The sequence below is a fragment of the Bactrocera dorsalis genome, chromosome 2, assembly GCF_023373825.1.
Source record: "Bactrocera dorsalis isolate Fly_Bdor chromosome 2, ASM2337382v1, whole genome shotgun sequence".
Classification (NCBI taxonomy): Eukaryota; Metazoa; Arthropoda; class Insecta; order Diptera; family Tephritidae; genus Bactrocera; species Bactrocera dorsalis.
Genome location: NC_064304.1, coordinates 11232303 through 11258294, shown reverse-complemented (window position 1 = coordinate 11258294; position 25992 = coordinate 11232303). Strand labels below are relative to the sequence as shown.

The 25992-nt window shown below is 35.6% G+C and overlaps 3 protein-coding genes across 6 annotated transcripts in view; 2 read left to right on the top strand and 1 right to left on the bottom strand.

Moving 5' to 3' along the window:
• LOC105227533 (signal transducer and activator of transcription B) overlaps positions 1 to 6548 on the top strand; it is a 56193-nt gene extending 49645 nt beyond the window's left edge. For 2 of the 4 annotated variants that reach the window (XM_011206903.4, XM_049447169.1), the window contains 5 exons: positions 746 to 892; positions 1133 to 1217; positions 1330 to 1411; positions 1479 to 2299; positions 5140 to 6548. In XM_011206903.4, the coding sequence (XP_011205205.2) occupies positions 746 to 892; positions 1133 to 1217; positions 1330 to 1411; positions 1479 to 2299; positions 5140 to 5524 (1520 nt within the window). In that variant the 3' untranslated portion in view covers positions 5525 to 6548. The remainder of the gene's footprint in view (positions 1 to 745; positions 893 to 1132; positions 1218 to 1329; positions 1412 to 1478; positions 2300 to 5139) is intronic. The other 2 variants (XM_049447170.1, XM_011206905.4) reach the window with 2 other exon arrangements.
• An 8585-nt stretch (positions 6549 to 15133) lies between these two features.
• Positions 15134 to 15767, bottom strand: LOC105227532 (general odorant-binding protein 99a). Its single transcript, XM_011206902.3, has 2 exons — positions 15627 to 15767; positions 15134 to 15561 (listed from the first exon to the last, which is right to left on the bottom strand). The coding sequence occupies exons 1-2, from the start codon at positions 15663 to 15665 to the stop codon at positions 15154 to 15156; spliced, it is 447 nt and encodes a 148-aa protein (XP_011205204.2). The 5' UTR covers positions 15666 to 15767; the 3' UTR covers positions 15134 to 15153.
• Positions 15768 to 22761: 6994 nt separating this feature from the next.
• Positions 22762 to 25572, top strand: LOC105227561 (uncharacterized). The gene is made up of 6 exons (XM_049449133.1): positions 22762 to 23117; positions 23185 to 23737; positions 23797 to 23889; positions 24779 to 25095; positions 25154 to 25257; positions 25328 to 25572. Exons 1-6 carry the CDS (start codon positions 22954 to 22956, stop codon positions 25474 to 25476), a joined length of 1380 nt encoding a protein of 459 aa, XP_049305090.1. The 5' UTR covers positions 22762 to 22953; the 3' UTR covers positions 25477 to 25572.
• The last annotated feature ends 420 nt before the right edge of the window (positions 25573 to 25992 follow it).

The window sequence follows — 25992 nt, the reverse complement described above, 5'->3', positions numbered from 1 at the left end:
ATATTAGGGTGTGTCAAAAAAAAATTGTTTTCGCTTAATACTTTGAAAAATATATTTTTAGATAACTCTAAAAAAATCTTCTCAAGCATAAACTTTTAATGGTAATGGAAAGAGCTTTATAAATTTAAATATAATTTTCTTATTATCAGATCAGAAAAATTCAGATCTCGCTTCCAACTGCTTGAAAGTATCTCAATCATATTTGAAAAGATTTTCGTAGAGCTGTCTAAGAACCAAACGGAGAAATTTTTTTTAAGGACCATCCTAATACATATGTACATCTGAGGCATCCGCACTTTCACAGCTCATTAGCTTTGCTAAGCAGTATTTAACTATTCATAAGCGTGCAACTGCAAGTAAATATTTGCTTTGAGCTTAGTTATCAATTAAATACAAAGCTGCACAGCGTTTACTCGCTGCTTTAAATTGCAAAAATAAAATTTTATTTTATGTACACTATCTCTATTTACGCCCCTTCCAGCGTCAGCGTGACTTTATTTGTATTTGTAGTTGTAAATAAGTGTCATTTAGCATTGTAATTTAATAGTCTCTAGTCTTTTATGTATTTATTGTTGTAAGTGTATTTTTAATTTATTTTCTGTTTTGTATTTAAATTTTTATTTGTTTCTATGTCTTCCCTTTTTGTTCTTTTCTTACTCTCTTCCTCTCTCTTATCGTATCGATCTTGACAATAAAACATCAAATATAAAAAAAATCCGAAAAAATCCAAAAACAAACTCTTTAGTTGATATTGAAGCTTTAAAGCACGCACCCAATTGGGGTTTGAGACACCGTAGAGATAGCTTGAGTGGATTAAGTACGCACAGTCAGCCCATGGTATTTGGCGGTGGATTTGGTGGTATGCAAAGTCCAGCGCCAACTTATCATTCAGGTATGTTGCCCAATGTAATGTTTATTATTATTTGTATTCCAATTTTTTTTTTTGATTTTCAAAAATAATTTTTTGTTTTGGCTTTTCTATTTGAGTATGAGTATTTTGAAATAACGTTTCGTTTTTCTTGTAAAACTTTTGGTTTGGTTTTCGTACTACAACGCCAACAACACACTAGTATTTTGATAACACAATTTGTAGCGTATTTTTTTCAATTCACATAATGCTGCATATTTCTAGGCGCATACACCCCAGGTATGATGACCGACGTGGTTCGTGAGGTGAAAGAGGCGGCTCGAGTGCGTGAAGATGCGCTGTTAAATCGGTAAGTGAAAAACGAGTTCAAGAGGTATAGTACTCTTAAAGATTCTCTGAAGAATATAGCTCAGCCGGCTTAGAAAAGATATTTATAAATATTCCCATTATTAATATTTCAGGGTAAAAGCGATGGTCGAAGAGCGTCAATGGTCGTTTAATGAGAGCAACTTGCGCATGATGCGCGACATTGAAGAGCTAAAGGTTAGTTACAATTGCATACTAACTGGCATATTTACTCTAATTTTAACTATATGTCCTTTTCCTTCAGTCCCAAGTGCATCATCTGCGCGCCGACCGCAAAGAGTCCAACAAACGCATTACACACCTCGAGGCGGAGAACAAGTACATGCGTCAAATGCTGACCAACCTCTTCAACCAGCGCAACGCACCCGATATCATCTACGAGAATGAAACGTTGCGCACACAACGCAAATCCTTTCCAACAGCGCCGGCACGACGCTCACAATCGATGAATCTGCATTACGGCACCATACACCATCAACCGCCAACCGTTGCGCTCACCGTGGATGAGCAGGACGAGCGCTTGCATATCGTTGAGTCGGCCACGCAGCAGCGTGCCACCGCCGCGGACATGGTGACCGTAAGTGATAGACGCACCACTGAGTTGCGCAGTTCGTTTTCCAGCTCGGATGGTGGCGGTAGCGTGGGAGCGGGTAGTTGTAGTGGTGGTGTTGTTGGCACCGGTGCTGCTGCACGCAACAGTGGCAGCAGCGGTGCCAGTGGCGTAGGCATTTGTACAGTAACAGCCATGCCTAACGGTAACGCTGCAATGGCCAGCGGTCAACAGCTGATGTCGCCGCCCAACTTTGCGTTGATATCAACACCGGCCGAGGAGGAGGCGGTCAAATTGCGCAAAAAGAAAGGCCGAAAAGTGCCACAAATAGATGGCGTGAAGCGTAACGGTGAATGTCATGACGAAGTAAGTGGCGCTGCAGTGGCTGCGGCACACGCTGATGAGGATGCCGGCAATGAGGCCGATGACGATAGCAAACTTTCGTCACAAGAGCTGCGGCAGGAGTTGCAGGATGCGGTGGCAGCGCGTAAGGAGGCCGATAATCGTGTCATTGCGTGGGTTTAATTGCTTGCATACACTTTAGTGAAATGTTGTGTGGCACAAAGATAGTTGTTTTCTTCTAGTTATTTTTTGATTTATGGCTTAATGTTAATTTGAATTTTATATTTTGACGCTTAGTTTACATTAATATGAAATGTATATACATATATATTGTTGCGCGCTTGTTGCATGCAACATGCTGTAATTAAGCCAGTATTTGCCTACACTATTTTCATTATACGCCTTTGGTTGACAAGAAAAAATTTAATTAATATTAGGCAAAAAAAAATTGAAATTTCCAAAACTAGAGAGTTATTGCATAATTGTAATTATTGTAATGTATACTTGTACGCAAAGAAAGTCCAGCTAAATAGGTTAACTTATTTTTTTTCTTGTCAATCCAAAAAGTTTTCACAATAATTAGTAATATTTTTAAGACAATATCTAAGATATATTTCGCTAATGCTGATTATAACTTTGTATATAAAACGGGCACTTTTATGTATTATTTTCAATAATTTCGTAGTGATTACAGTTATTCTTATTCCATATTATTATTATCACCATTGAGCCAAACCAAATTGATATTTAAAGCAAATATTATTTTTTTTGTTCTTTGTTCTTTGTCCGCGACGATTACTCAATACCTAGTTTACACAGTCAGCTAGTTATTATATTAGTTGCAATCAGGTTGGTTTTTGCTTTAGAGAAGGCAGTTATGATTTATCAATAAACAAAGTGTTGAGTACGCTATTCTAGCTCTAAAAAGGTAAAAAAGCGTTTCTATTTTTTTTTTAATTCTATATCAACATTTCGTCACCTAAAATGCAAAACAACGTATCATGAAAAAAAATCTAAATTAAGTTTTAATTGCTTACGATTAACCAAATCATATTACATATACATATGTATGTACGTAGCATAAAATTTTAAGCTGCCGCTGTCAGATATAACCATTTCTTAACCAAAACCCAAATTTTAACCAATATATAACCATTTTATAACCACTGAATAACCATTTTATAACCAAAAATCAATGTTTTATTATTAGTTTTTCCCTCGCCTTTAAACTTATGAACTGCCGCTGACAAATATAACCAATATATAACCACTGAATAACCACTTTATTACCGAAAACCAATATTTTTGTTTTCAATTTTAGTGGTTTCTATTACAACTATTATATCGTTTGTGAACTTATCAGAAGTGATGTTACGTTATTTTGCATTTTAAGTGACGATTTATATTAAATTATTATTATTTTTTTTAACCCTCTCTGGTATTCTATTTCTTTCTGCTCTTTCATACGATTTTGTGCTAAAAACAAGCTGTTTCGAGAAAACGGGTTTAAGGATAAACATCGTTCTCATGACAGTCGAGTTTTCATTGCGCTCGTAATCTCCAGCAAGCAGGCCATCCACCATATCCTAGTACGGGACGAGTGACACCCATATGTGGTCGTTCACATCGTTCTTTCGACAGTCGGGTTTAAGTAACCGGAACGTACCCGAATGTTTATCTGGCAAAGTACTGTGCCGTGTAGGTTGTTATCTGCCGCTACAAGCACATTTTACAAGCCAGTAACTCAAAAAATATTCGAAATATTCCTCAAAATTGTAGTTGGACTTTTTCATCTACTTTCGAAATATGCAAAAAATAAAAATAATTAATTTTTTTTTAATTCCACACTAGGTGTGAATAATAATCGTTATTATTTGTTTAATTTCAACTAAACAAATTTTAAAGGCAAAAAGTGCGGAGAGTAATCATATTTTGTGTATTCTAGTAAAAGTAAGGAAAAGGGACCATTTTAAACCTCAAAACTTTTAAAACCAAGAATGATGATGATGATACATATATACTTACATATATGATCAAAAATACAACACAACCCATCAAAGTTCAGTGCCGGTTTGGTTGCACAAGAAACACAAATACTTATTCGGATTCGGATTTTTTGTTCTCTTTAAAAATTATTTTTTAAATTCATTAAAACTATTATATCTTTCTTGCAATTTTTGTTTTAATTCATTTTTTTTTTATTAAACTCCACTATGTTTTAATTTTTTAATTTTTTTTTTTAAAGTTTCCCAAATATGTATGTATGTAAATTACTGGCTTTTCTGGAACTCACGCTGAAACCCACTTGAAATTTAAATTTTTGTAGTGGAAAAAAATGTAATAGACTATAATTTCAAAAATAATTAATATTTTAATTAGTAATTTGTATAAGAATTATAAAAATTATGTACAGACACACAATACATATGTTCTTAGTATAAATATTTATTTTGCATGTAAAAAATATTATTCCTTATGTAGTTAAATCCAAATTTAAATTAATTTCAAGTTTATTTTATCTTTTCTAATTATTTTTATAAATTAATTAAATTTTATTAAACAATAAGCTGCATGCTTTATATGAACAAATTAGATTTAAGCTACAATTTATTATAATTAATTTTTTTTTTGTAATATTTCTTGATTTATAATTAAAATGGCAAATAAACTAACACTAAAAAACTAAAAGACACACATATACACTTACAATGAAATGGTTAGCAAAACTAACAGAAACACAAAAGCATTCCACTGCATTTGTTGCATGCCACAAGGCCACAAAATAACCCAAAAAACCGCACACATACTCGTTGCACATGCACATACAAACAAACATACATAAATATACTCACATTTCATCAGCTTGTTATGCACTTTCCTCCTTCAATACATATATAGTACCAAGTAGTAATAACATTTACATTTAAAAAGTAATTTAACTGAATTTGTGCGTGTACGTTTCTAACCTCACTTGTATTTTTTCCGTATGCTCTTACTGACTCTCTCATTTTAGGCTTGAGCATATGGTAAAAACACTACGTCTAAATTCCAATACAGCCAACAATGCGACCAACAACAACAATGCATCCCATTATCCCAACGCAAGTGTTGCATATAAACTAACTAACGGTACAGGTGGTGCTGGTAACGGTATGGTTGTAAATCCCTACGTTGCTGGTTACACTTATAACATTAACCCTTGCACTACCAACAACTCAAGCAACGCATTGCCACCACCAACAACACACTCATCAGCAACATCGGCGGTGGCGGCGGTGATCATGCCACATCACATGCAACACAAAGCACATACGATCGCCACGGCGAGCAGCAGCATCGATTGTGTCGGGCAATCGCCAACCAAATTGAGCGTTGCTGGACCCATAACGGATTTATAGTTCTAGCTGACGGCCACCAAGCGACGTGTGCGCGTCACGCACTTCTGACTGCAGCAGCGGCGGCCACATGCCACATACCAATGCGCACGCCTGCACACACACCATTGCCACTGCGCGCGGCGGACGGGGAGGCGGCGCAGAAGATGAAAGCCTATTTTACACGAAGGTGATGGCAAACGAAACTCGAATATTGATATACGAAACATACTCGAATACAAACGAAGTGTTGCGACGACTTCACTCACGAACGTCCATAACGGCATAGTTTTTTTGCATAATTTTTGCGCATAAGTATACTCGTAATTGTTATTAACACTCGTTAACGCATTCGCATTTGCATTTTTTGTGTATGTGTTAGTGTGCAATTCGTCCATATGTATATGTGTAGTTTGTGCTTTATATTATTTACTTGCGTTTTGCATTTGGAAAATCGTCCATAATTATTATAACATAACTCCAGTTTGTATTTACCCAAGTAGTTTGTTACTAAAAATAATAAAAAATAATATTTTATAATAGACTGTAAGGTCGAGTAGTATATGTATGCATTTTTAAAAATCCCAAAAAAAATTATTTGAAAACATACAAAGAAAAATTTAAATTTGCCGCAAATTATATAATTTTTGCTGATCCTTTTGTGTTACTGTTAAATTGTATGTTTGTATTGGAAAAAAATTATAAATATGCTTATTTATATACAAATTATACAAAAATATTAAACATTTTTCCCAAAAATGATTTTCAATTTATGAAAAAAAAAATCAAAAAATTATTAATTAATAAAATTGGAAACTAAAACCATTACGTAACAAAGTACACACAAGATTCAAAAACAGTTTGAAAATATTAAATATGCGTATTTTTAACATATTATATATAACAATATTATATAGTATACACATGCATATATATTTGTATAAGCTAGCGCGTATAATAGAAACTACAATATGCAAAATAAGATATTTTAAGTGCCATTACTGTATAAACAATATAATAAATATTTTATTTTTGAGTTAAAAAACAATTTCTGAATTGTCTTTATATGTAATTTTGCACACTTCTTGCTTAAAAGTCTCTAAGTTGTCAACTAACTGTGCCAAAAAGCAATAGAACTGGTTTGCTGTAATGCCTTTCGATTTCCTACAGGGTATACGCGCTTGATACAACAGCAACATTAAATTGTATTTACTACCGCCACACAGAGGGCGCTGTTAACATTTAGAGCTGAACTATACACCGAAGATAATATTCGATCAATAGTTGGATGGTTGACTTATAAACTCTTATTGCCTAAAATTACTTTGACACCATAAATATTTTGCTTAAACTCATTTTTTCTTATAAAATATTTCAATAATACAGTAAAATGTAAATAAATAGTTGATAGTTGCTGCAGGCACATTGTGTTCGCATTTAGTAGAGACACGCACCTCTTGCGCCTTTTGCTATGTAACACACTGTGAATTTGTCAGTAGTTACGCACATGCGGGAAATAAAAGTTTCTTGCGCTACTTGCTATGCGATTCTGTTTGCCTCGTAGCTCGCGACGGCGAATACGAGAGAATTGTGATTTCGATTTTTGCGATTTCGTGCGGCACAACGAACCTGGTTCGATGGTGCCTGTAGTGGGTGAGAAAATGTGTGTGGTTTGCACGTATGGTATGTTTGAGGGTTAATTTTAATAATACATTTTTTAAATTAAATTATTTAATTAAATATTATAAATATATATTGCGTTATTTATTGTTGTTACAAAGTTACAGAATTTGAGTTGAGGATTTTAAATAAATAAAATAGTAAGAATACTTAACTTAACATATTTTTTGGATGGATCCATTAAATCAATGATAAATCTTAATTAGATTTCAGTATTTTTCTAATAATAATTAACTATGATGTTTTTATTCAACAATCGTTGGTTATTTGAAAAGGAGGCAGTTAAGCGTCAGACCAAAGGTGGCTGCACGTGGGCCATCATTAGGTCCATTTTGCTCCCTGGTGGTAACCAAATTAAGCCTTATCCAGCTATATGGATTTGATGAAAACCCCGATCCTATCTGCCTCTGGGGTCCATTGGTTAAAACAAGCCTTCAAGAAGCTGAATGCTCTAGGGCAGAGAGCAGGTTTGTCTGTCTTTACAATTTCTTCTATTCCTTTATAACAGGGCGATCAGTTTACGAGTATATTATCGAGTTACTTAATGAAAATGTACTTAGTATTGGCGCTAAGGATAGCCTTATTTGCCGCTTGGCTATCTACTAGAAAGTTTATGGAATACTGGAGACCACTTGCCACCTTCCGTTTTGTTTTTGCCCTGAAAGACTGAATTGTAGTCATATAGTTTGAAACTAACTTCTGCGTATGGATTACAACAGAAGAAGCCGAGTTTGACTCCAATAACCTAAAATCATAAGTTGGTTGGCCGTAGGCATTGCGTCATACTTCATTTGTATATGTATTGGCAGGATATCGCGGATAACTTTCAGTGTCTTAATTGATGTAGTTTTTATTGCGCCCGTAATCTCCGGCAATCAGGCCTGTTACTCCTGTACACTTTTTCGATAACGCCATCCACCATATCACCTCACCATATGCTGGTACCAGACGAATGACACTTATGTAGACCATGTGGGGTTTTCACGACAGTTGATTCAAGTAACCGGAACGGACCCGAATTTTATCTGAAAAGGACTGCCAGCTCGACTATTTTCTGTCGCTACTACAACTACTGTATTTTACAAACTTGTACGAGTAACTCAAAAAATATTCGAAATCTTTATTTACGGGACGGTTGATACTTGTGAAGACCATCTGAGATCGTAAACTTAACTTTTTGGAAATGGCTCTTCTGCTCGAGTTCCAGATTCGAAGGGCTTTGAAAGTCTTGTCCTTAATGTGTTATGACACGATGACAACCAACCAGAATGATGGAAATTGTTATATTATATTTGGGTTATGGGAGTTTGAGAAACACCTCAACTGATTTCATATACAATATATATTTCAACATATTCGGTCTAAGGGAAAGTCTGAATGGGTTTCATATACAAGGGAATGCTCGGGAAAGATTTGCTATACAATATTTTGGTTTTTAAAATAGCTCATATATTGATTATTCCAAAATTTTAAATTCCAAACAAAAAAAAAACAAAAAAGTTTCATCAACGAGCTTGCACGGCCAGACAGACATTCGGAGCAACTGAGAGCACCCAAATAAGCAATAAAGGAAATCTCTGCAACAATACTTTATTCAAGAAACTACATGGTGTGAGGGCTACACAGCCCCTTTCTTACTCAGCGTTTGCTTTATTGCTTATATTACCTCAAATAGTTGCATTTCACACAAATACTGAACTATATACGTACATATGTATATTTATATTACATGGACATTGCAGCCTTTTGTCCGTTGCCATTGTGCGCTTCCCGCTCCAGCTCCATTGGCCGCACATGAATGGGTTTTGGCGCGAAAAGTCCGCCATAAAAATGAAGTCACACATATTAAATTTATGTACAACAAGTTAAATAAGATTAAAACTTGTAAAACTTGTGCAACATCGCGTGCAACAATGGCACAGCTTTCATGGTGGCGGTGATACGCTTGACAGTGCAGCATGGCCCACTGCCACGCCCACGCCCACATAATTTTATTTGCAGGCGCGGTTTTTCCTGTGTAAAAGAGCAATGCACGGAGCTTCGAATATTTGTTTAAACATTGTGAGTGTGAGTGAATTTTGTTGTTGGGCAGCAAATTGCCTACGCGGGTGTGTGTGTGTGAGCCGGTGCTGTCGCTAAATTTTAGACGCACATAGGCAAGGCCCACAATTGTAAATAGCACCGTGTTCACTGTCAACCTTTCAGAACTCTCGCTGATTGCATTTTACATTCAATAATCAGCATTTGTAGTAAACTAATTCATGAATGGGGCTAATACTGTTATTTTATATTAGCTATCAAGATCATATTAAAGTATTTGTGATCCGAGTATTATGGTGAAATTTACTAAAAAGTAATATACATTTAATGATAGATACGTGGGCTGCTATATATATCTCTGGCGTAGGCCAACACTAAAGTGTTGCCAGTACAATCTGACATTTCCTTTCCATTGGGGAAAAGTTTGACATTTTTTTAGCATAACATCACTCAGAAAACGTTTGTCATTTTAATCGTGAATTGGTTTTATTTACAAGGGAATTAAAAACTTCATCATCGGCCAAAAAATGGAGTTAACTTCCGTGAACATTTTCGTGCGATCATTTGTTTTCCACAACTTTCGACGTGGATTTATCACGACAAGGTGCATAGGTGACTAAAATCTTTGTAGGCTATGAAGGCACATCCTATAGCACTGTGAAAAACTGGTACGAAACGAATTCCAATCGTAGCCGACGCACGCTCGCTCAAAAGACGAATTCCGTGAAGATTCCGTCCAAAAACAGCCGTTTGGTGGCCAGTAAAACAATCGATGCCGTACGTGAAACTGATAAATGCCAAGACCCGTCAATGTAACCATACGCTTCAAGATAGAGGCATGCCTATTGCACTTTTCCTCACAAGCATACATTCGATATTGCATGAACACCTGGCCCGTAAAAAAGGTTTTGTTTCTTCGTTGGATGCCCGGCACAATTTGACGATCGCTCAAAAAAAGGCTCGTGTGGATTGGTGTAGAAAGAAATGCTGAAAAAATACGATCAGCGGTGCTTTCAAAAGACTGTTTATAAGAATCGTCCACAGGCGACGAATCATGGATCTATGCGTATGGAGGGGCCCGAACAAAACAGCAATCGACCGTATTGGGTCTTCCTAAGATGAGCAAGTTCCCAACGAAAAAAAAAACATTTTTCGGGTTTGATAATATGCCTATTTACATTATTAAGGCCAGAAATGTATATAATCAGCCCTCGCTAGAAGATTCACAGTTTCGATTTGTGAACCTATTATAGATTAAATCAGCAACAGTGACCTTAATTGGTGGAACTTTATTAAATTTTTGGCAACAAGGCTTTATCAAGGACCAGCATTTTTCGGTGACATGGTGCATTCAATCGAAATCGTAGAACACTCCAAGATGAATTTCGTAAAGGTCAGTTATTTTTCTGGAAACTATTGGTGCTGTGCGCAAACTGCTATTGCAAGATCGTCGTGTGACCTTCTCGTTCGATCGAATGCATTAGATCCTGCTGAAGAGTAATCGCATCTCCTTGGCTTCTATTTTAAACTGATTTCTGGAAAGACAATTGGCAACAAATAGTTGTGTACCACTGAGAGTTTACTGTTATGCGTTGTTCTAGTGGTAAGGCAAACCATTTGCTTATTTCAGTCGACCGCTGTTTATTTTCGGGCAGATACGCATAAACACATGATTCATCACCTGTCATCATGTTTTTCGAAGCATCGTATTAAGTAAGTATTTGTTTATTAATTTCTCTCTACCAATCAATGTGAATAATTTTGCTGGTTTCAGTGCTGCCCAAAGTTGTCTCAATCTAACGATAGGACTGAATTTTGAACCTTCAAAACATCGAATTGATGAATCATCCACCGTACAAAAAAAGATATTTTTAGGATTTTTTTTGATATATAGTTTACAGTTGTACATTTCAAAAATATAATATGGGCTATCAAAGGTACATATTTGAACAATGTTTCTTGAAATTTAGATATAAAAATGTTGAAAATTCAGGCGTTGAGACCTCAGCTCCCTGGGTGTCTTACAAAAAAGAGCTCTCACCGTGAACAGCTTAACTTATTATTGGTTCATTTAATATTAAAACACCAAAAATGTTCCGTTAGTACATATACATCTATAAGGTAATGTTTCAAATTTCCTCCCGTCCACCTTTTTTTTTTGAATATTTCGCGAATATTTATAAGCGCCACAGAGCTCGTTATCTGGCAATACTATACATCTTTGTAAAGGGTTCTTGACATAACCTACAAAAACGACGCGATGCATGGATTTAGTTGGGATATTGCGTCCAACAATTATTGACGTGTAAAAAATGGAGTTCACCAACGCCGAAATTCCCGCGCTATTTTTAAAGTTTTTCCTTTGTTAAAGGTCTAAATTCCGCTAGAGAAACGGCCGTGGGATTAACGTTGATTTTGGGGAATGGGTGCCTCATATAACTTCCGAACTGCGGACGAATTGTTTTCGACGATTCAGACTGAGTGAAAATGACACAACATAAGCATAGGCCACCCCGGCGAAACCCTGTGACGACGCAATTACCAATCAGATCATGGAAAACATCGTTGTCAGATCGGCCATGTGGCATCTCCGTGCCATCGCCCTGAAGAATGGAAGCTATGCACAACAAGCATTTTAAAAAACCAACTGCAGTAAGGCTGGATTACACAAAAAAGCTTGATGTTTGGGTGCCGCATGCTTTTTACCCAAGAATAAAAAACTTTTATGCAACCAAATCAAAGCCCTGCGATATTCTGGCTGAAACGTCACGAACTCGACACCCATTTTTGGGGGGAGGGAAGCGTAATGGTGCAGTTGGCTACCGAAAAATGGATCGACATACGACAAATATCAAGTGAAAACGGCCGTGGTCGAAGGACCAGTGAAACGTTTTCCAAACAGTGGACACAGCTGCGGAGTTTGACGGCCCAGGGTAAGCGTTTTTGCTGTGTCTTTGCTGGGATTGGAATGGTGGAATCATCCAATATGACGCTTGCTCCCAGTATTGCCAGAGGCTTAATTCCACCATCTACTGCGAATTAATACTGGAGCGCTTGAAGCAGGCGAACGACCGAAGCGTGCAGAAATTGGCCAACAGGAGGGGTAGTGTGTCCACCAAGAATAACACGAGACCACACAACCTTCGTTTGATGGCTTCCGTCATAAAGTACGGGAGCTCCGGAATGGTGGATGGTTTATTAAAATCGCATCCATCAATATAGCCCCGGACATAGCGCCAATGATTACCACCTGTTCCTGTCTATGGCGCCCCCTTGTTGTGTGTAAAGTTAGCTCAAAAGAGGCCCTTGTGAAAAAGTGGCTATCGCCAGTTCTTTTCGCAAATAAGGAGGCGGGGCTTCTACGAGGGGGGTTATTCTGAAGTTGCCGTCTAGATGGGAAAACAGATTACGAACGAAACGGCGCCATAACGAGTATTTGGAACTAAGTTCCGATCACTATTACAGTTTTTTATAAACGCCTTTTGAATAAAGAGCAAAAAGGCTGAAGGGACATATTTGACAATCTAAATAAATCTCGTGTTTGAACGAAAGGAAAACAAATAAAATTTCAAAATTTTCATATTTTCTCAGGACTTTGAACAAGCAATTTCATTGCGTCAATATTGGCTTTAAATATCCTGATGGGTTATAAGAAATGTTTCGAAGATTGGTTCCAAGTTGTGAGTGGGGGTTACTTGGAAACGGAAACATTTGTTTCAGTCAATAAACTTCAATTTTATATTTTATCAGTACGTTTTTGAAATTTTTTGTTCAGGGTAGTAGGTATAAACAGTGGTATAACATGGCTTATTTCCAATATACTCGTATGCAACTGAGGTCCAACCCCTCTTGCTTTCTACAATTCCTAGTAATGTTATAATCCTCCTTCCGCAATCATTTAGATTACAATTCAGTGCAACAGTGACAAATGAATGTTAAAATGCTGACAAAGCAATATTTTAAGAATCTAAACGATTTACTCTCCCCCTCTGATATGTTTTCAGTTTTCACAAATTTCTTGTATATTTTGAAGAGCTTTCTCCGTAGCACTTTATTATAATGATATTTCCACTTCTAACGGTGGTTAGTGAACTTAGGGAAGAATACTTGAATGACATACAAACACACACACTCTGCAACCAACACAAATGACTAAATGTTGCAGCAGCACCAGCACTGACCTCCACCGATCCACTACAAAGCAGCGAGATTAAATAGCGAGAGAGAGAGAAATACAGAAAATCATCAGAAATGTGGCAGCTGAAATGAATATTTGAACTTCGCTGAATTCACGCCAAAAACATTTGCAACGAAAGATTAATCCGTAGCAATGCAACGCAAAAAAATAATGAAAGGAATTGCGCGCGAAATGATGAAGGTAAGCAAATGAGTGCAGAGGGCGGGGAGAAACAATGGCGCGACAACAAGTCGCCGAACTCTGGAGCAAATGCGCGCTAAACAATAGTTTTCACGTAGCTTGAGTTCGAGCATTGTAATCATAATACGTAGCTGACGGACAGCAACATGGAATGTTATGTTGGCAACAACACATTTAGTACAAGACAGAAGAGCCAAGAACCTCTGGCACAATTTGTGTTATTGAAAGTGAAGCTTGTGTACATTTGACAATGAATTTTGAAATGTGCAGAATGAAGTACTTATTACGACTAATTGCTTCGCTCTTGGTTAACTATGAATGCAGTCGCAATGATTGGCGGGACTTGAGTTGACGTCAATGTTTTAAGTTGATTTCGTCTGGCGCTAGAAAATACCAAAGCATATACAAAGTATAGAAAAATGTTGGTTGAACATGTTCTCGTAAAGAATTCCCTTAAAAATGCTTGATATTCATTGTTTAAGGTCAAACTTTCAAAATACAAATTTGCTCAGAGTAAGAACTGGATATTGAGCGGTCGGTTTCTGTGACAGCTATATGCCATTGCGGTCCAATCTGAACAATATATTTGAATAATGTAGCGTTGTCTTTGACAATAACTATAAATTCTGTATAAGAACTAAAATGATGTTTAAGTGGTCCGATATCCACGGTTGCTTCAACTAAACTGCTTCTTCGAGAGAAAAGGAAGGGTGCTAAATTTCAGATCGATATCTCAAAAACTGAGAGACTATTTCTCGTATGTGTACTTCGTGACAAACTTAATATACAGGGTTTGTCCGGAAAGAGCAGAGGCACGCGATTAAATTCTGTATGAAACTCGGTAAATCTGCGACAGAGACGTTTGATATGATCAAGCAGGATTACTCAGATGTTGCTTTAGTAAGAAGTGGTTGTGACAACAGGCCTTTTTGGGGGACCGGGACACGCCAGCGTCTCCTCGCCTAAAAAAGGGGAGAATGAGCAAATCCAAAGTGAAAACGATGCTCATTGCCTTTTTTGACGTCAAAGACATCGTCCACAATGAATTTGTTCCTCCTGGAAAAACCGTCAACGCCATGTTTTACGCGGAAGTACTTTACAGACTCAAACGAAGGGCCAATCGGGTCCGACAAGACATCGCAGCCGATTGGAAGTTACTCCACGACAACGCCCCGGCTCACATCGCCTTTTTTGTGAACAGCTACCGTCCCATAGCCCAGATGTGGCCCCCTAGACTCTGGCCAGAAAAGGCCGATGAAAGGCAAGCATTTTGAGACGACTGGGAGGATCCAAGCAGCATGGACCTCGACACTCATGGCTATTCCGCAGAATGCCTTCTGTGACGCCTTAAATGCTTGGAAATCGCGCTGACAGCGCTGCATCGCAGAAATCTTGGAAGCTTTATCAAACCCGAAATAATATAAACTAAAGTATGGAAGCTGGAAATAATTATCGTCTCACAGCTGATTTCTCAAAAATTATAATTACAATATTTATAAAAAGTTTAAATTTATTTATTAAATGTAAAATAAATCAGTCTCCAGATAATAATAATTTAAGCTTGAGGCTTAACGCTGTGCTTCACCAATTGCAAGTTCTCCTTAATGAAGCAAACGCCACCACGATAAGCCCACTCGCAGGCGTTCGAACCCTGTTCATTAGTGTCGACACAGACGGCGATCTTGTCGTGAACGACGTCATCATGATCGGCATCGCCAGGTGGTGCCACTTCGGCACCCTGCAGCTGCTGATGAATGTGCTCAACGTTGAAACCAGTTACAGCATCGAAGAGGCCGAACTTTTCAAAAACACACTTCAAATAGCACTGTGTGACGGCGTCATTGGGGAATTGCCATTTGCGAAATTGTTCTATATGTTCTGCGGGTACTTTTAGTTCGGTGGCGCATTCTCGGCGGTATTGCTGCAGGTTCTCCTCGTTTTTGACCACATATTCGGCTGAAGTCTGAAGAAAAATTTATTAAATTTAATCTTTACGCAATAAAAATATAAAATTCAGCAGGCACTTACCACAGCAAGTAATAAACAGAGTGCGATGACGGTCTTCATTTGAATTTAATAAATTTTAAAGGTTGTTTGAAGAAATTTTCAAACTGTCTAACACTCTTCACTTGTGGTAGCAGACTGAATATTTTCTCCTTTGCGACGTTCTTTTATACCCGATGGGGTTGGTTGAATTGAAAGAACAAATGATGGATATAAATTGATTGTATTGCAGTCTCTGCATGTTTTTGGATTTACCTGCTTTTGCAGCATCTCTAATACATAAAAGATTCGTTTTCAAGCTAAAATCATGCAGCCCTGCTTATCGGCAATCTTTGTTCTGTTCTTCGTTTATGTATTGAATGTGTATTTGAAAATATGTATAAAGGTTCATGGACCTTTCAATTTTTTAATTTAATGCATAGTTTTGGACTTCAGTCAGCAGCATGCATGGTTTAGGCAGACAACTAAGTAAAGTAAAGCACTAACATAATGCATTGAAAGCAAAGTTTTTGGATAACTCAGCCAGTCGGTTGAAGTTCATCGACGTTTTTGCCCTCATATTGTCGTATGTTGAGTACGAGGTATTATTATAAGTATGCGTATAATAAAGGGTGATGCATTTTTCCTAATAAAAAAAACATAGAAACTTCAAATTGAAAGGGCAATGTTTAATATCATTCGAAAGAACATTTTTGGTATTTATTTTTTGAAAATTATCTCTTGTAAATTTTGGCGAAGGCTACGTCTCAGACGGACCATCCGTTGAGTCTAATTTTCGATGACTCGTTCGAACATTTCGAATGTTAACTGGCGAATGAAACGCCTGATGTTTTGCTTCAATGCCTGAATCAAAGCGCAATTGCCCGCATATACTTCACGCTTTACATATCTCCACGGGAAAATGTCTAATGGTGTGATGTCATACGATCTTGGTGGCCAATCCGTGGCCCAAAACGTGAAATTATCTGCTCATCGAAGTCTTCTCTCAAAAATTTATTTAATTTATGCGATGTGTAGGAAGTGGCGTCGCCTTGTTGAAGCTAAATGTCGCCGAGATCACGAGCTTCAATTTCAGGCATCAAATAGTCGGTTAGCATGGCTCGATAATGTTCGCCATTGGCGGTTACGTCCTCATCGGCATCACTGAGAGGAAATTATCGATTCCACCAGCCTACAAACCACAGTAAGCCGTTTTTATTCTAGATAAAATGGCAGCTCTTGAATCTCTTTAGGTTTCTCTTCATCATAAAAACTGAGAGACTAGTTCGCGTTTATAAAAACGGACCTGGTGATATCGACTCAACTCATCATGCCGATCTGACGTTTCATTCTCGGTGTTACAAACTGCGCGGCAAACGTAATAAAGCCTACTATAAACCGAAAGTGATTAGCCAGCCTCTTCATCTTTGTGGTAATACAAAATATCAAGTACCATGTTGACATATCGTCATAAGATATTTCCTTACATATAAACACTTTGGAAACAAACACACCTTTACCGGGAACTTTGCGAATCGTTTAAGATCTCTGCTTTAAATGTAATATACTTGTGAATGTCTGTCGTAGCGCAAACTCCTACGCACTCTTACGCATATATTTATATAACCTTTTACGCAACATAACTTTTTTTGCTAATAATAGTTTTTTTTTATCCATTCTTTCGGTTCAATTCACTTGAAATGCGTTGAGAATCGATTATTTCTGTTATAATACTTCCTTATCACATCAGCCATATTCCATAGTCCCACCTGGTTTACGCGTCCTTTCTTTCCAAGTCAATGCACCGTAAAAATATACAGTGGCGGTCGTTAAAATAGAATCAATAGTAAATATGTTTTGAAGTTGGTGAAGGAAAATCAATTTTGGGAGAATTTAGTAGTTGTAAAATGGAATTTAAAAATTTAATAAATTTATATAGAATTTTTAGAAATTATTTTTTACAAAATTTTAACTGATAATTATGAAGCATTATATTTTGTAAATTTATTATTATTATTAATTTTGAATTTATTTGGACTAAGAAAATATTTTTAAATTTTATAGTATTTTTCAATATTTTAATTTTTAAATATGATTAGAATAAAAATAGATATTTTCTTTAAAGAAATAAATTCGCAAAATTTTATACTAAATTTCGTAAATTAATATTCTTTAAAAATTTGAAATTTGAGAGTATTAGAGAGTGATTTAAGTATTTGGTATCGGAAAATCCAACAGATTTGTCGATGAATTGATATTTGTGTTTCAAATATCTAGTAATCCGCTTTGATATTTTTTTTAAATATATCTCTTCAAACTAGTATTTTCATCAGCTCTTTCAACTCTAAAATAGAAAAGACTCACTTCAGAATGCAACCGAAATTATTTTTATCCCGCCTCGTATGATATTTTCGTACCCATTGTTATAAAAAAGGAAACCCAATACTTTTTATTTTTATGCTGTGCTTTTGTTTTTTGCTTCACCTTTTGAGTATTTCACTTTTTTGGGCTAAATTATATGTATTCTAACCACCAATTTATTTACCTGTGGCGACAGGCTCTCTACATGCCACGTCTTGGCAAGTTCATACATACATATACCCATACACGACTGTCTGCTTATGTGTCGGTGTGTGCGCTCTCCATGTCGTTGCCATTGAAAATAAACATCGAACAGGTGATGGAACATCATCACACCTGCAACGAGTTCTATAACATCAGATTTTATGCGTTTATTTATCTGCTGTGATTTTTTCATTTCTCTTTTCAATCTGCTTTTGTATCGTTTAGATCTTTGAAACGCATTCTCTACAGCCAGTCTTTGTGTCAGTTGCACGCATTTGTCGTATACACCATGTTATGTATTGTGCAGACATGTGGATATTGACTATTGTCTTGTTTGCTTGGGTTTCCGCTTCAAATGCGTCGAAATCTTCAGTGATGAGTGTAGACAGAGACAACAAATTTTTCATTTATTTTTGGTTAATTGAGTTTGAAGAGTTGTGAGCTATGTCATACGACAGATGTGGAAGTAATATGTAGAACTGATAGGATTTCTTTGATTCAATTTATTGTACGCCTAGAATACAGGTTATTCGATAAGCAGATTTGCTCCGTAACATAAGTAGATTCTAACAAGTACAAAAAAATTGGTATTTAAGGTTATTATTTGACATACTAGTATACAATGAAAATAAATGTCTGGAAGTAGGTATTACATAAGGAACGAATAAAAAATTTATTGTATTATGGGCGTGGCATTGGTGGTCTTTGGTGACATTTTTATCCTAAATAAATAATTTTAGTGAAATTTTACGTCAAAATAAATAAAATAAATATATTTTTTCAGACATCTCAACATATGTATTTTAAACTTTCTACATTCCTACAATTTATTAGATATTATAATTTAAATATTGGCCGCTAATCTGCCCGAATATAGCTCTTCCTTACTCGTCCCAGAACAACTTTGTTTGCTATGCATTTGAAAAGTTTCAGATTTGATTGGTTGATTACGGTTCATTGACATATCGGCTATAAAAAGTATTTTCCGCAAATATAAGAAGACGAGAGAGACAGAGAGTAACAAAGAGAGGCAATAAGAGAGAACAAAAAGCATGACCGTAAGCTCAAATCTATTTTACAGAATTTATTTTTGACAGAACTTAACCAACATTACCATTAAATATTGACTTACTTGCGGATAAGCTGAGGTAAACTATTTGGGGCCAGCAAAGAGAGGAACAAAGCCTTCAGAAATGGTCCAGCCCCGTTCTGGACAACCTTTTGTTTAAATATTAAAAAAGTGAAGTATATGGTGCTTGAAAATCGCCAGGCAAGTGCCAGAGAGATGGCTCGACATCTCTCGCGAGTCCGTTCGAATTATTTTGGTGGATATTTTGAATATGAGCGTTCTTGCTCGATTCGTCCCGAATCTTAATGCTGAATTCTTTTTAAAAAGATTACCGTAAACAGGTCTTTTCGGCATGCTTGAGTATACAAATTCCGATCCCACATTCAATTTTGTGAAGAAAAGTAAGCATATCACTATATATTTTTTCAGATGCAAATTTCAAAATATTGAGACCTAAAGACTTCAAATTCGTATTGAAAAAAAATTGTAAAACTAACTTAATATATTGGGCACCCCTAATATGCTTAAAAAGAACCTCAAACAACATACATACATATATGTATGTATATATTTTCAATGTTTCCTTCAAGTTCTGTATGAGTTTTCGTATCTCCTGCATATTCTCCAAGCGCGCACACTTACACTCATACGCTTCTTCACGCACATGTGAACTGTTGCATTATGCAACAGTACTTCATTTGAAATTTCACATTTTCGAAAAAGTTTTGCGCTTCATCTGCATTTTAATGTGTGGTCCCAACTTGCAGTATGCAACACATGTTGCCGCCACGAAATGTGGGAGTATATGCAGTTGCCACAGTTTCTCTACATTCTTCCACATTCTTCTACACCAGCGGCAAGCGCAACTAATGCAGCAACCAAGTGAAGGAGGAAATCGAAATGTGAAAATTTACATCAAGCGAAATCTTGTTGAACTTTCACTGACAGCTTTTCGCAAAGCATGCACGCTTGCACTTTCACTCCGGCAAGCTTGCCACTTACTTCTTGACGTGCAGGTAAAGTGTCAGTTCGTGGCATCTCTGAAGCGGAAATCTCAAGAGTAAAAGACGTGTTACAAATATAAGCTATGTGAATGAGGAACTTAAGATTTTGAAAGATGAGTAAACAATTTTCTTTGGAATCAAGTATGAAGAGAAGGGATGTTACTGCAAAGCTTGAAATGCTTGAAAGTTTTGTCAGAAATATTTAGTTGTGTAATTTTGTTTTTGATCGCAGAAAATTCTGAATAAAAACAGAATTTATTTAGAATTAGAAAATGTTGAAATTTATGTAGTATATTCTGAGAGATATTTTTATTTAATTATTGAATGGAAAGATATATGCAGAAAAATTAAATTGAAACATATGTATGTATATGATCTTCTTTCACTTCCTCTTCTTCATATTCTTCTTCACTACAGCCGTGAATCGCTCTGGCCCGAGAACAGAAAACGTCGTCAGTTGCCCAAAGCGATTGCTTGCTATGTGTAGACAGCCATATGCACTTAGTCCTTCCATTGAAACGGTGAGCACCCTTGTCTCCGCCGTCCATTCATGTGTCTCGAATGGTAGGCGCTTGCGTAGAACAGTTTAAAGTGTGTTCTCATCACTGTTCATCATTATCCATGTTTCTGCGCCGTATTAAAGGATAGGTATGAAAAGAGGCGTACAGAAAATAATTTTTATTCGTTGAGAAAGAAATCTGCTTCTCATTTTCTACCGTTTCCAAATTAGCTCCTGTTTGCAAGAGTTATTTTGTGCTTGATCTCTAGACTTAGATAGTTGGTGGTATTTTTGCTGATTTCAAGTTAGACAAAATCCTTCACTTTACCAAATTTATATTTGTCAATAGTGAAGAAGTTGTGAAAATATGAGGAATTGTTGTACCGGTATGTGGCGCTCAGACAGTGCTCTTGTATTCGTTCACCATAACACCAATCTCTTTCGCTAATTTTTCTATACTAGAAAGGGCTGCATTGATGACTCTGTTGTTAAGGTCTACGATGTTAATGCCATCTGGGTATAAAACGGTGGAAGGGAACCTTCCCGATTTTTACGGAGCTGATGGTCGCGCACAAGGTAATTCTTCATAAATTTGGCAGGGATAATTATTATAAATCATAAAGCAAAAATATAACAAAGTTGGCTCGAGCGAACCTTCAAACTTTTAGACACAGAAAAATAATAATAGTCAAACTTGGTCCTGCTTCAAATAACATAATTCTTCATTTCCTTTCTCTTGTTTTATTCGTTTATGAAAGTCTATATAAACGATAAATTATATAAAAAATTTCGATAAAATCATCTGAATGATTAAGCAAGACCGTCTAATAAATACACTGATATTGTGGCATCCATGACCATGGATATGATGGGTATTTTGAACGCATCAACCGCCTTTTCAGGTATCGAAAATCGTTGACCTCTTAGTTTTTTCTTACTTATGGCAAAAGAAGTCATTCGGTGCCAAGTCGGGACTATACAGCGGATGACACATCTTTTAATAACATTTTTGGCCGAGATGAATATTTTAAGTTACTGTCATTAACACAAAGAGCACTTGTATATCAAAACTTTTTGAGTATGCATACCATGAAAAATGTCAATAAAGTTTTGGGGTTCCAAAATGCAACACTAGGATGTAATCTAAGTATGTACATAATGAAGAAATAGAGCTGACGGTTTTTGGCGTCAGAAAAAAAGAAGAAAAATCTGAGTTCCTTCCATTGGACTAGATAAACTACTTTTAAATAAATGCAGATATGCTAATATTTTGAAACAGATAAACCCGAGTAAACTCAGAATTTCCAAATTTAATATAAATTGTTGCCCTCCCCCATAATTCTTACAAACACAATAGATTTTAAGATAAATATGTACAATAGAACTATTTTCGAAACTTTTAAGTAGACAGTCCAACTTGGTCCATACAGTCCAATCTACCTGGAACGCAACCTACTTATGATAAATCAAAGTGTCCTTGACCTAAACAAGTAAAAATTATTGTTAATGGAGTAAAATATATTGGGTAGTCGGTAAAGCCTTTTCGTATTTTCTCAATAGATGTCGTTGCAGTCGTATATCTCCAGTTCTACCAATCACATTGTGTCATACCATATAGTGTTGGAAAGATAAGATTTTAAGCTTAAATTCGGGGAAGTTGAAAACAAGTTACAGCTGTTCAAAAATTAGTGAAAATAATGAAGAAATTCTTATATTTTAAATATAGAAAGATGAAATATATTTTTGTATAAAAAAGGGAAGAATGCCACGCAAGCCAATAATGGAATTTGTGAAGTTTACGGAGACGATGCTCGCTGCCGTTCTGGAAATTTCGAAATTTCGATTTACACTGATTGAATAATGTCTATAGCGGAAATATGGTAAAAAGTGGTCGACCAAATGGTACATACATATTTGTTTATTTGTTGTATAAATATAAAAAAATAAGGTGAAGTTTGATTAGAAATACGAAAAGACTTTTTCGACTACCCTATATATACGTGGCAACTTTCATACTTATCAATTACATAATATAATGCATTACTTTGATATTTTATCAGTTTGTATTCAGTTAATTAACAATATTACTGATTGTGATTTTGTTTCCCAATAATTAGATTAGCAATTGTAATTTGTTGTAGTAGGAGCTTTTAAGATAAAACTAATTTGTTAGCTGATCACACGGTAGTCTCTCCAAATCTACAATTGGGGCAATCATAATTTAACGAGCGTTTAATGATGGCGCACAACGGCGTTAAAACCGTGGATAAAGCAAGTAACACGGAACATAGAAATTCCTATTATAAAACAAGTGACCAGGAAGGTAAAATTAAAACAGAACGAGTAGCGATCGATACTGAAAGGGCAAGATCGAAAATGAAGTGCGCATATTTTACGAGGTAAAAATAAAGTGTTTTTTATATTCAGTGGAAGGTATGGTATGAATATATTTCTAAACTCCCGCAGATTAATCCGCTTCTTAACCATCTTCGTTGTTGTTCTGTTCACAACTTATGTGTGTTTGAAGGCCTCGAAACGTTTCATCAACAATTGGGTGCAAACTGTTATTGAACACACCGATATGCACATTGGTGAAATACCGTTTCCCGCTATTTCTATTTGTCCACTAATCGGCATCAATTGGACCAAAATACCCGAAATGAAAATACAGTTATTGGGTAATAATTATTCTGCGGTATTTGAAGAGAAATTTGATCGGCAAATTCGTAAGCTAATTTATGCTCAACAACTGGCGGATTTTCAAAATCATAGTAGAGACCTAGTAAATGGGCGTGAGCCTCAAGATAACGTAGTATTATTTGAAGATGATGAATATGCTTGGAAGCCTGAAGGTTCTAACGACACTTGGAGTGATTTACAAAAAATACTTTCCTATAATTGTGAAAAGCTGTTCGAGAAATGTGTTTGGCAAAGCGTAGAGTTGCCGTGTTGTGATATTTTTCGATACACACCGATTTATGGAGGTTACTGCTTTTCTTTCAATATGCTAGACAAAAAGGTAAATAATTTGTTATCTAAGTATTTGTGATTGCTTTACAACTGATTTCTGGCTTCAAGAAGAATGAGAGCTCACTCAGAACTTCTTTTGGCGTTGGACCTGGCAATGGTTTGAAGGTTTATATTCGGAATATGGAAAAGGATAAATTTGCGGTGAGTAACAGTTACATTTTTAACAAATTTCAAAGTTAGAATTTTCAAAAACATATTATCTCTTTCTTACAAATGAAATTAGGGGACTCTAGGGACCTGATGGATTTTATGAAATAGTTTTTTGGGTAGTTTGCTTATAAAAAAAAAATAATTTTGTTTTAGTAATCAAAATACAGAGCGATATATATGAATTTTACTAACTTAGCATAAAAAAAACTGAAGAATGTTGCCACCTGTTTAAAAAAATTTAAGTAGCAAAATTTTTAAGATGAGGATAGCAATAAAATTGATGATGTACAGCAAATTTGAAGTAAAAATGATTTTATGCGAAGGGTTGCCATATATTTAAAAATTTCAGAAATCAATATTTGTTTTCAAAATGAGTTTTTGAAATTTATATATCAATTTAAGCAGGCTTAAAATAAATTTACATATAGTTTGGATACTTTGAGAGAGGTTGCCACTTACATAAAATTTTTATTAAAAAAAAAAAAACTTCATGAAATTATATCAAAGTTCAATACTTATTGAAAATATTTGAAACAATTTTGAGAAATCTGTGAAATATCAAGGTTAAGGATCACATCAGTTTAGAACCATACATTAAATAATATAATTAATAACACACGGAATTTATAAAAAAATAATTGGTTGACAGCTCGTTGTTCACGAGCCCAGTACGGAGCCAGATATAGAAGCTATATTTCTTGAGGCCAAACGTACAATAATCGTGGTCAACCCAGTACGCTTTACATCTGACCCGGAAATAGCCTCTCTCTACCCAATCTTCCGACGCTGCTATTTTACCGTAAGTTTACTTCTTATTGCAAAGCAAAATGTTAGATTATAAAAATACAACGCCGTGCCTCAAAATGTCTGCTTATTGCAGAGTGAAATGAAAAAGAAGGACATTACAGAAGGAACTTGCATGCGCAAATGCCGCATGAGATATGTCCACAATAAGTGCAATTGTACCATAGCAACACAACCCAGTAGTCAAAACGCTAACGAGGCACTCAAGAATACAACCCAATTTTGCAACCTTGCAAATGTCGGCTGTTTAAACAATTTAGACGATTTCATTGAATATTATTCGAGCAGAAATCACTACGAAGAGGCTTTGTATAAAAGCGGCTTGAATTGTTCCTGCTATCACAACTGTGACTATATAAAATATAACGCAGCGCTTTACTTAGATCCTTGGGGGTAAAATATCGTTAAAAATTTCGCTTAAAATATTGTAGCTAATTGCCTTAATTTGCAGTGACGAGCTTAACGCTAACTTGAGTGAATTTCAAATATTTTATCAGCAAGCGACTTTCTTTTCCTACCGCTCCGTATTGGTCGCCACTTGGGTGGATTTGCTTGGTGAGTACTAGCAATCAAAAGTGATTTGTAAAAAAGTTTAAATTTTACTTTTGTATCAATATAATTACAGTTTCCTATGGCGGCATCGCTGGTCTATTTTTGGGTATTTCGGCTATGAGCTTAATCGAGTACTTGAAGCGTTCTTGCGGCCGTTGGAAGCAGAGAATTATCGGCTTATATAATTATTTCAAGCGCCACGTTTATTCATTATTGCACTAAAATATTTGAATATCGGCGAAATTTTATCTGAAATGTAAAAGCTTTGTGTACGCCGTTAGAATGTTGTGTTCATTTGGTAATCAAAGAAATTGTACTTTTAAGGAAGGTTTCAGGACTTGAAAACAAATAAATGAGAAAAGTAATGACACTTGTATTTTGGTAATCAAATAACGGCTTGATTATTTATGTACTAAAATTTAACTTTCGAAAATAATTTCTCGATATTTTTTAAATATAAAAAATTATTTAAAGAAAGAAAATAAAAAATAATAAACATTTTAAAAAATAAATAAAAGGAAAATTAATTTTTAGAAATTGTTAAAATTAAAAAATCAATTTCTAAAAATAAAAAAATATTTTTTTAAAAAATTATTTAAAAAAAAATTAAAATTTTTAAAAATATCATTTTTTTATAAACTTTCCGAAGACAATTTTGTGCATTTTTGTAAATTTTCCATATAACTTCAGACGAAAATGTTTTATGTGACCATTGCTGCGTAGAAATCGTGATGTTAA

Bases quoted from the DNA above. Each gene is read 5' to 3' on its own strand.
- LOC105227532 (XM_011206902.3), bottom strand. From the start codon at position 15,665: ATGAAGACCGTCATCGCACTCTGTTTATTACTTGCTGTG. The intron at 15,562-15,626 runs GTAAGTGCCTGC...ATTTTTCTTCAG, and splicing joins TCTGTTTATTACTTGCTGTG to ACTTCAGCCGAATATGTGGT.
- LOC105227561 (XM_049449133.1), top strand. From the start codon at position 22,954: ATGATGGCGCACAACGGCGTTAAAACCGTGGATAAAGCAAGTAACACG. The intron at 25,096-25,153 runs GTAAAATATCGT...CTTAATTTGCAG, and splicing joins CTTTACTTAGATCCTTGGGG to TGACGAGCTTAACGCTAACT. The intron at 25,258-25,327 runs GTGAGTACTAGC...ATATAATTACAG, and splicing joins CACTTGGGTGGATTTGCTTG to TTTCCTATGGCGGCATCGCT.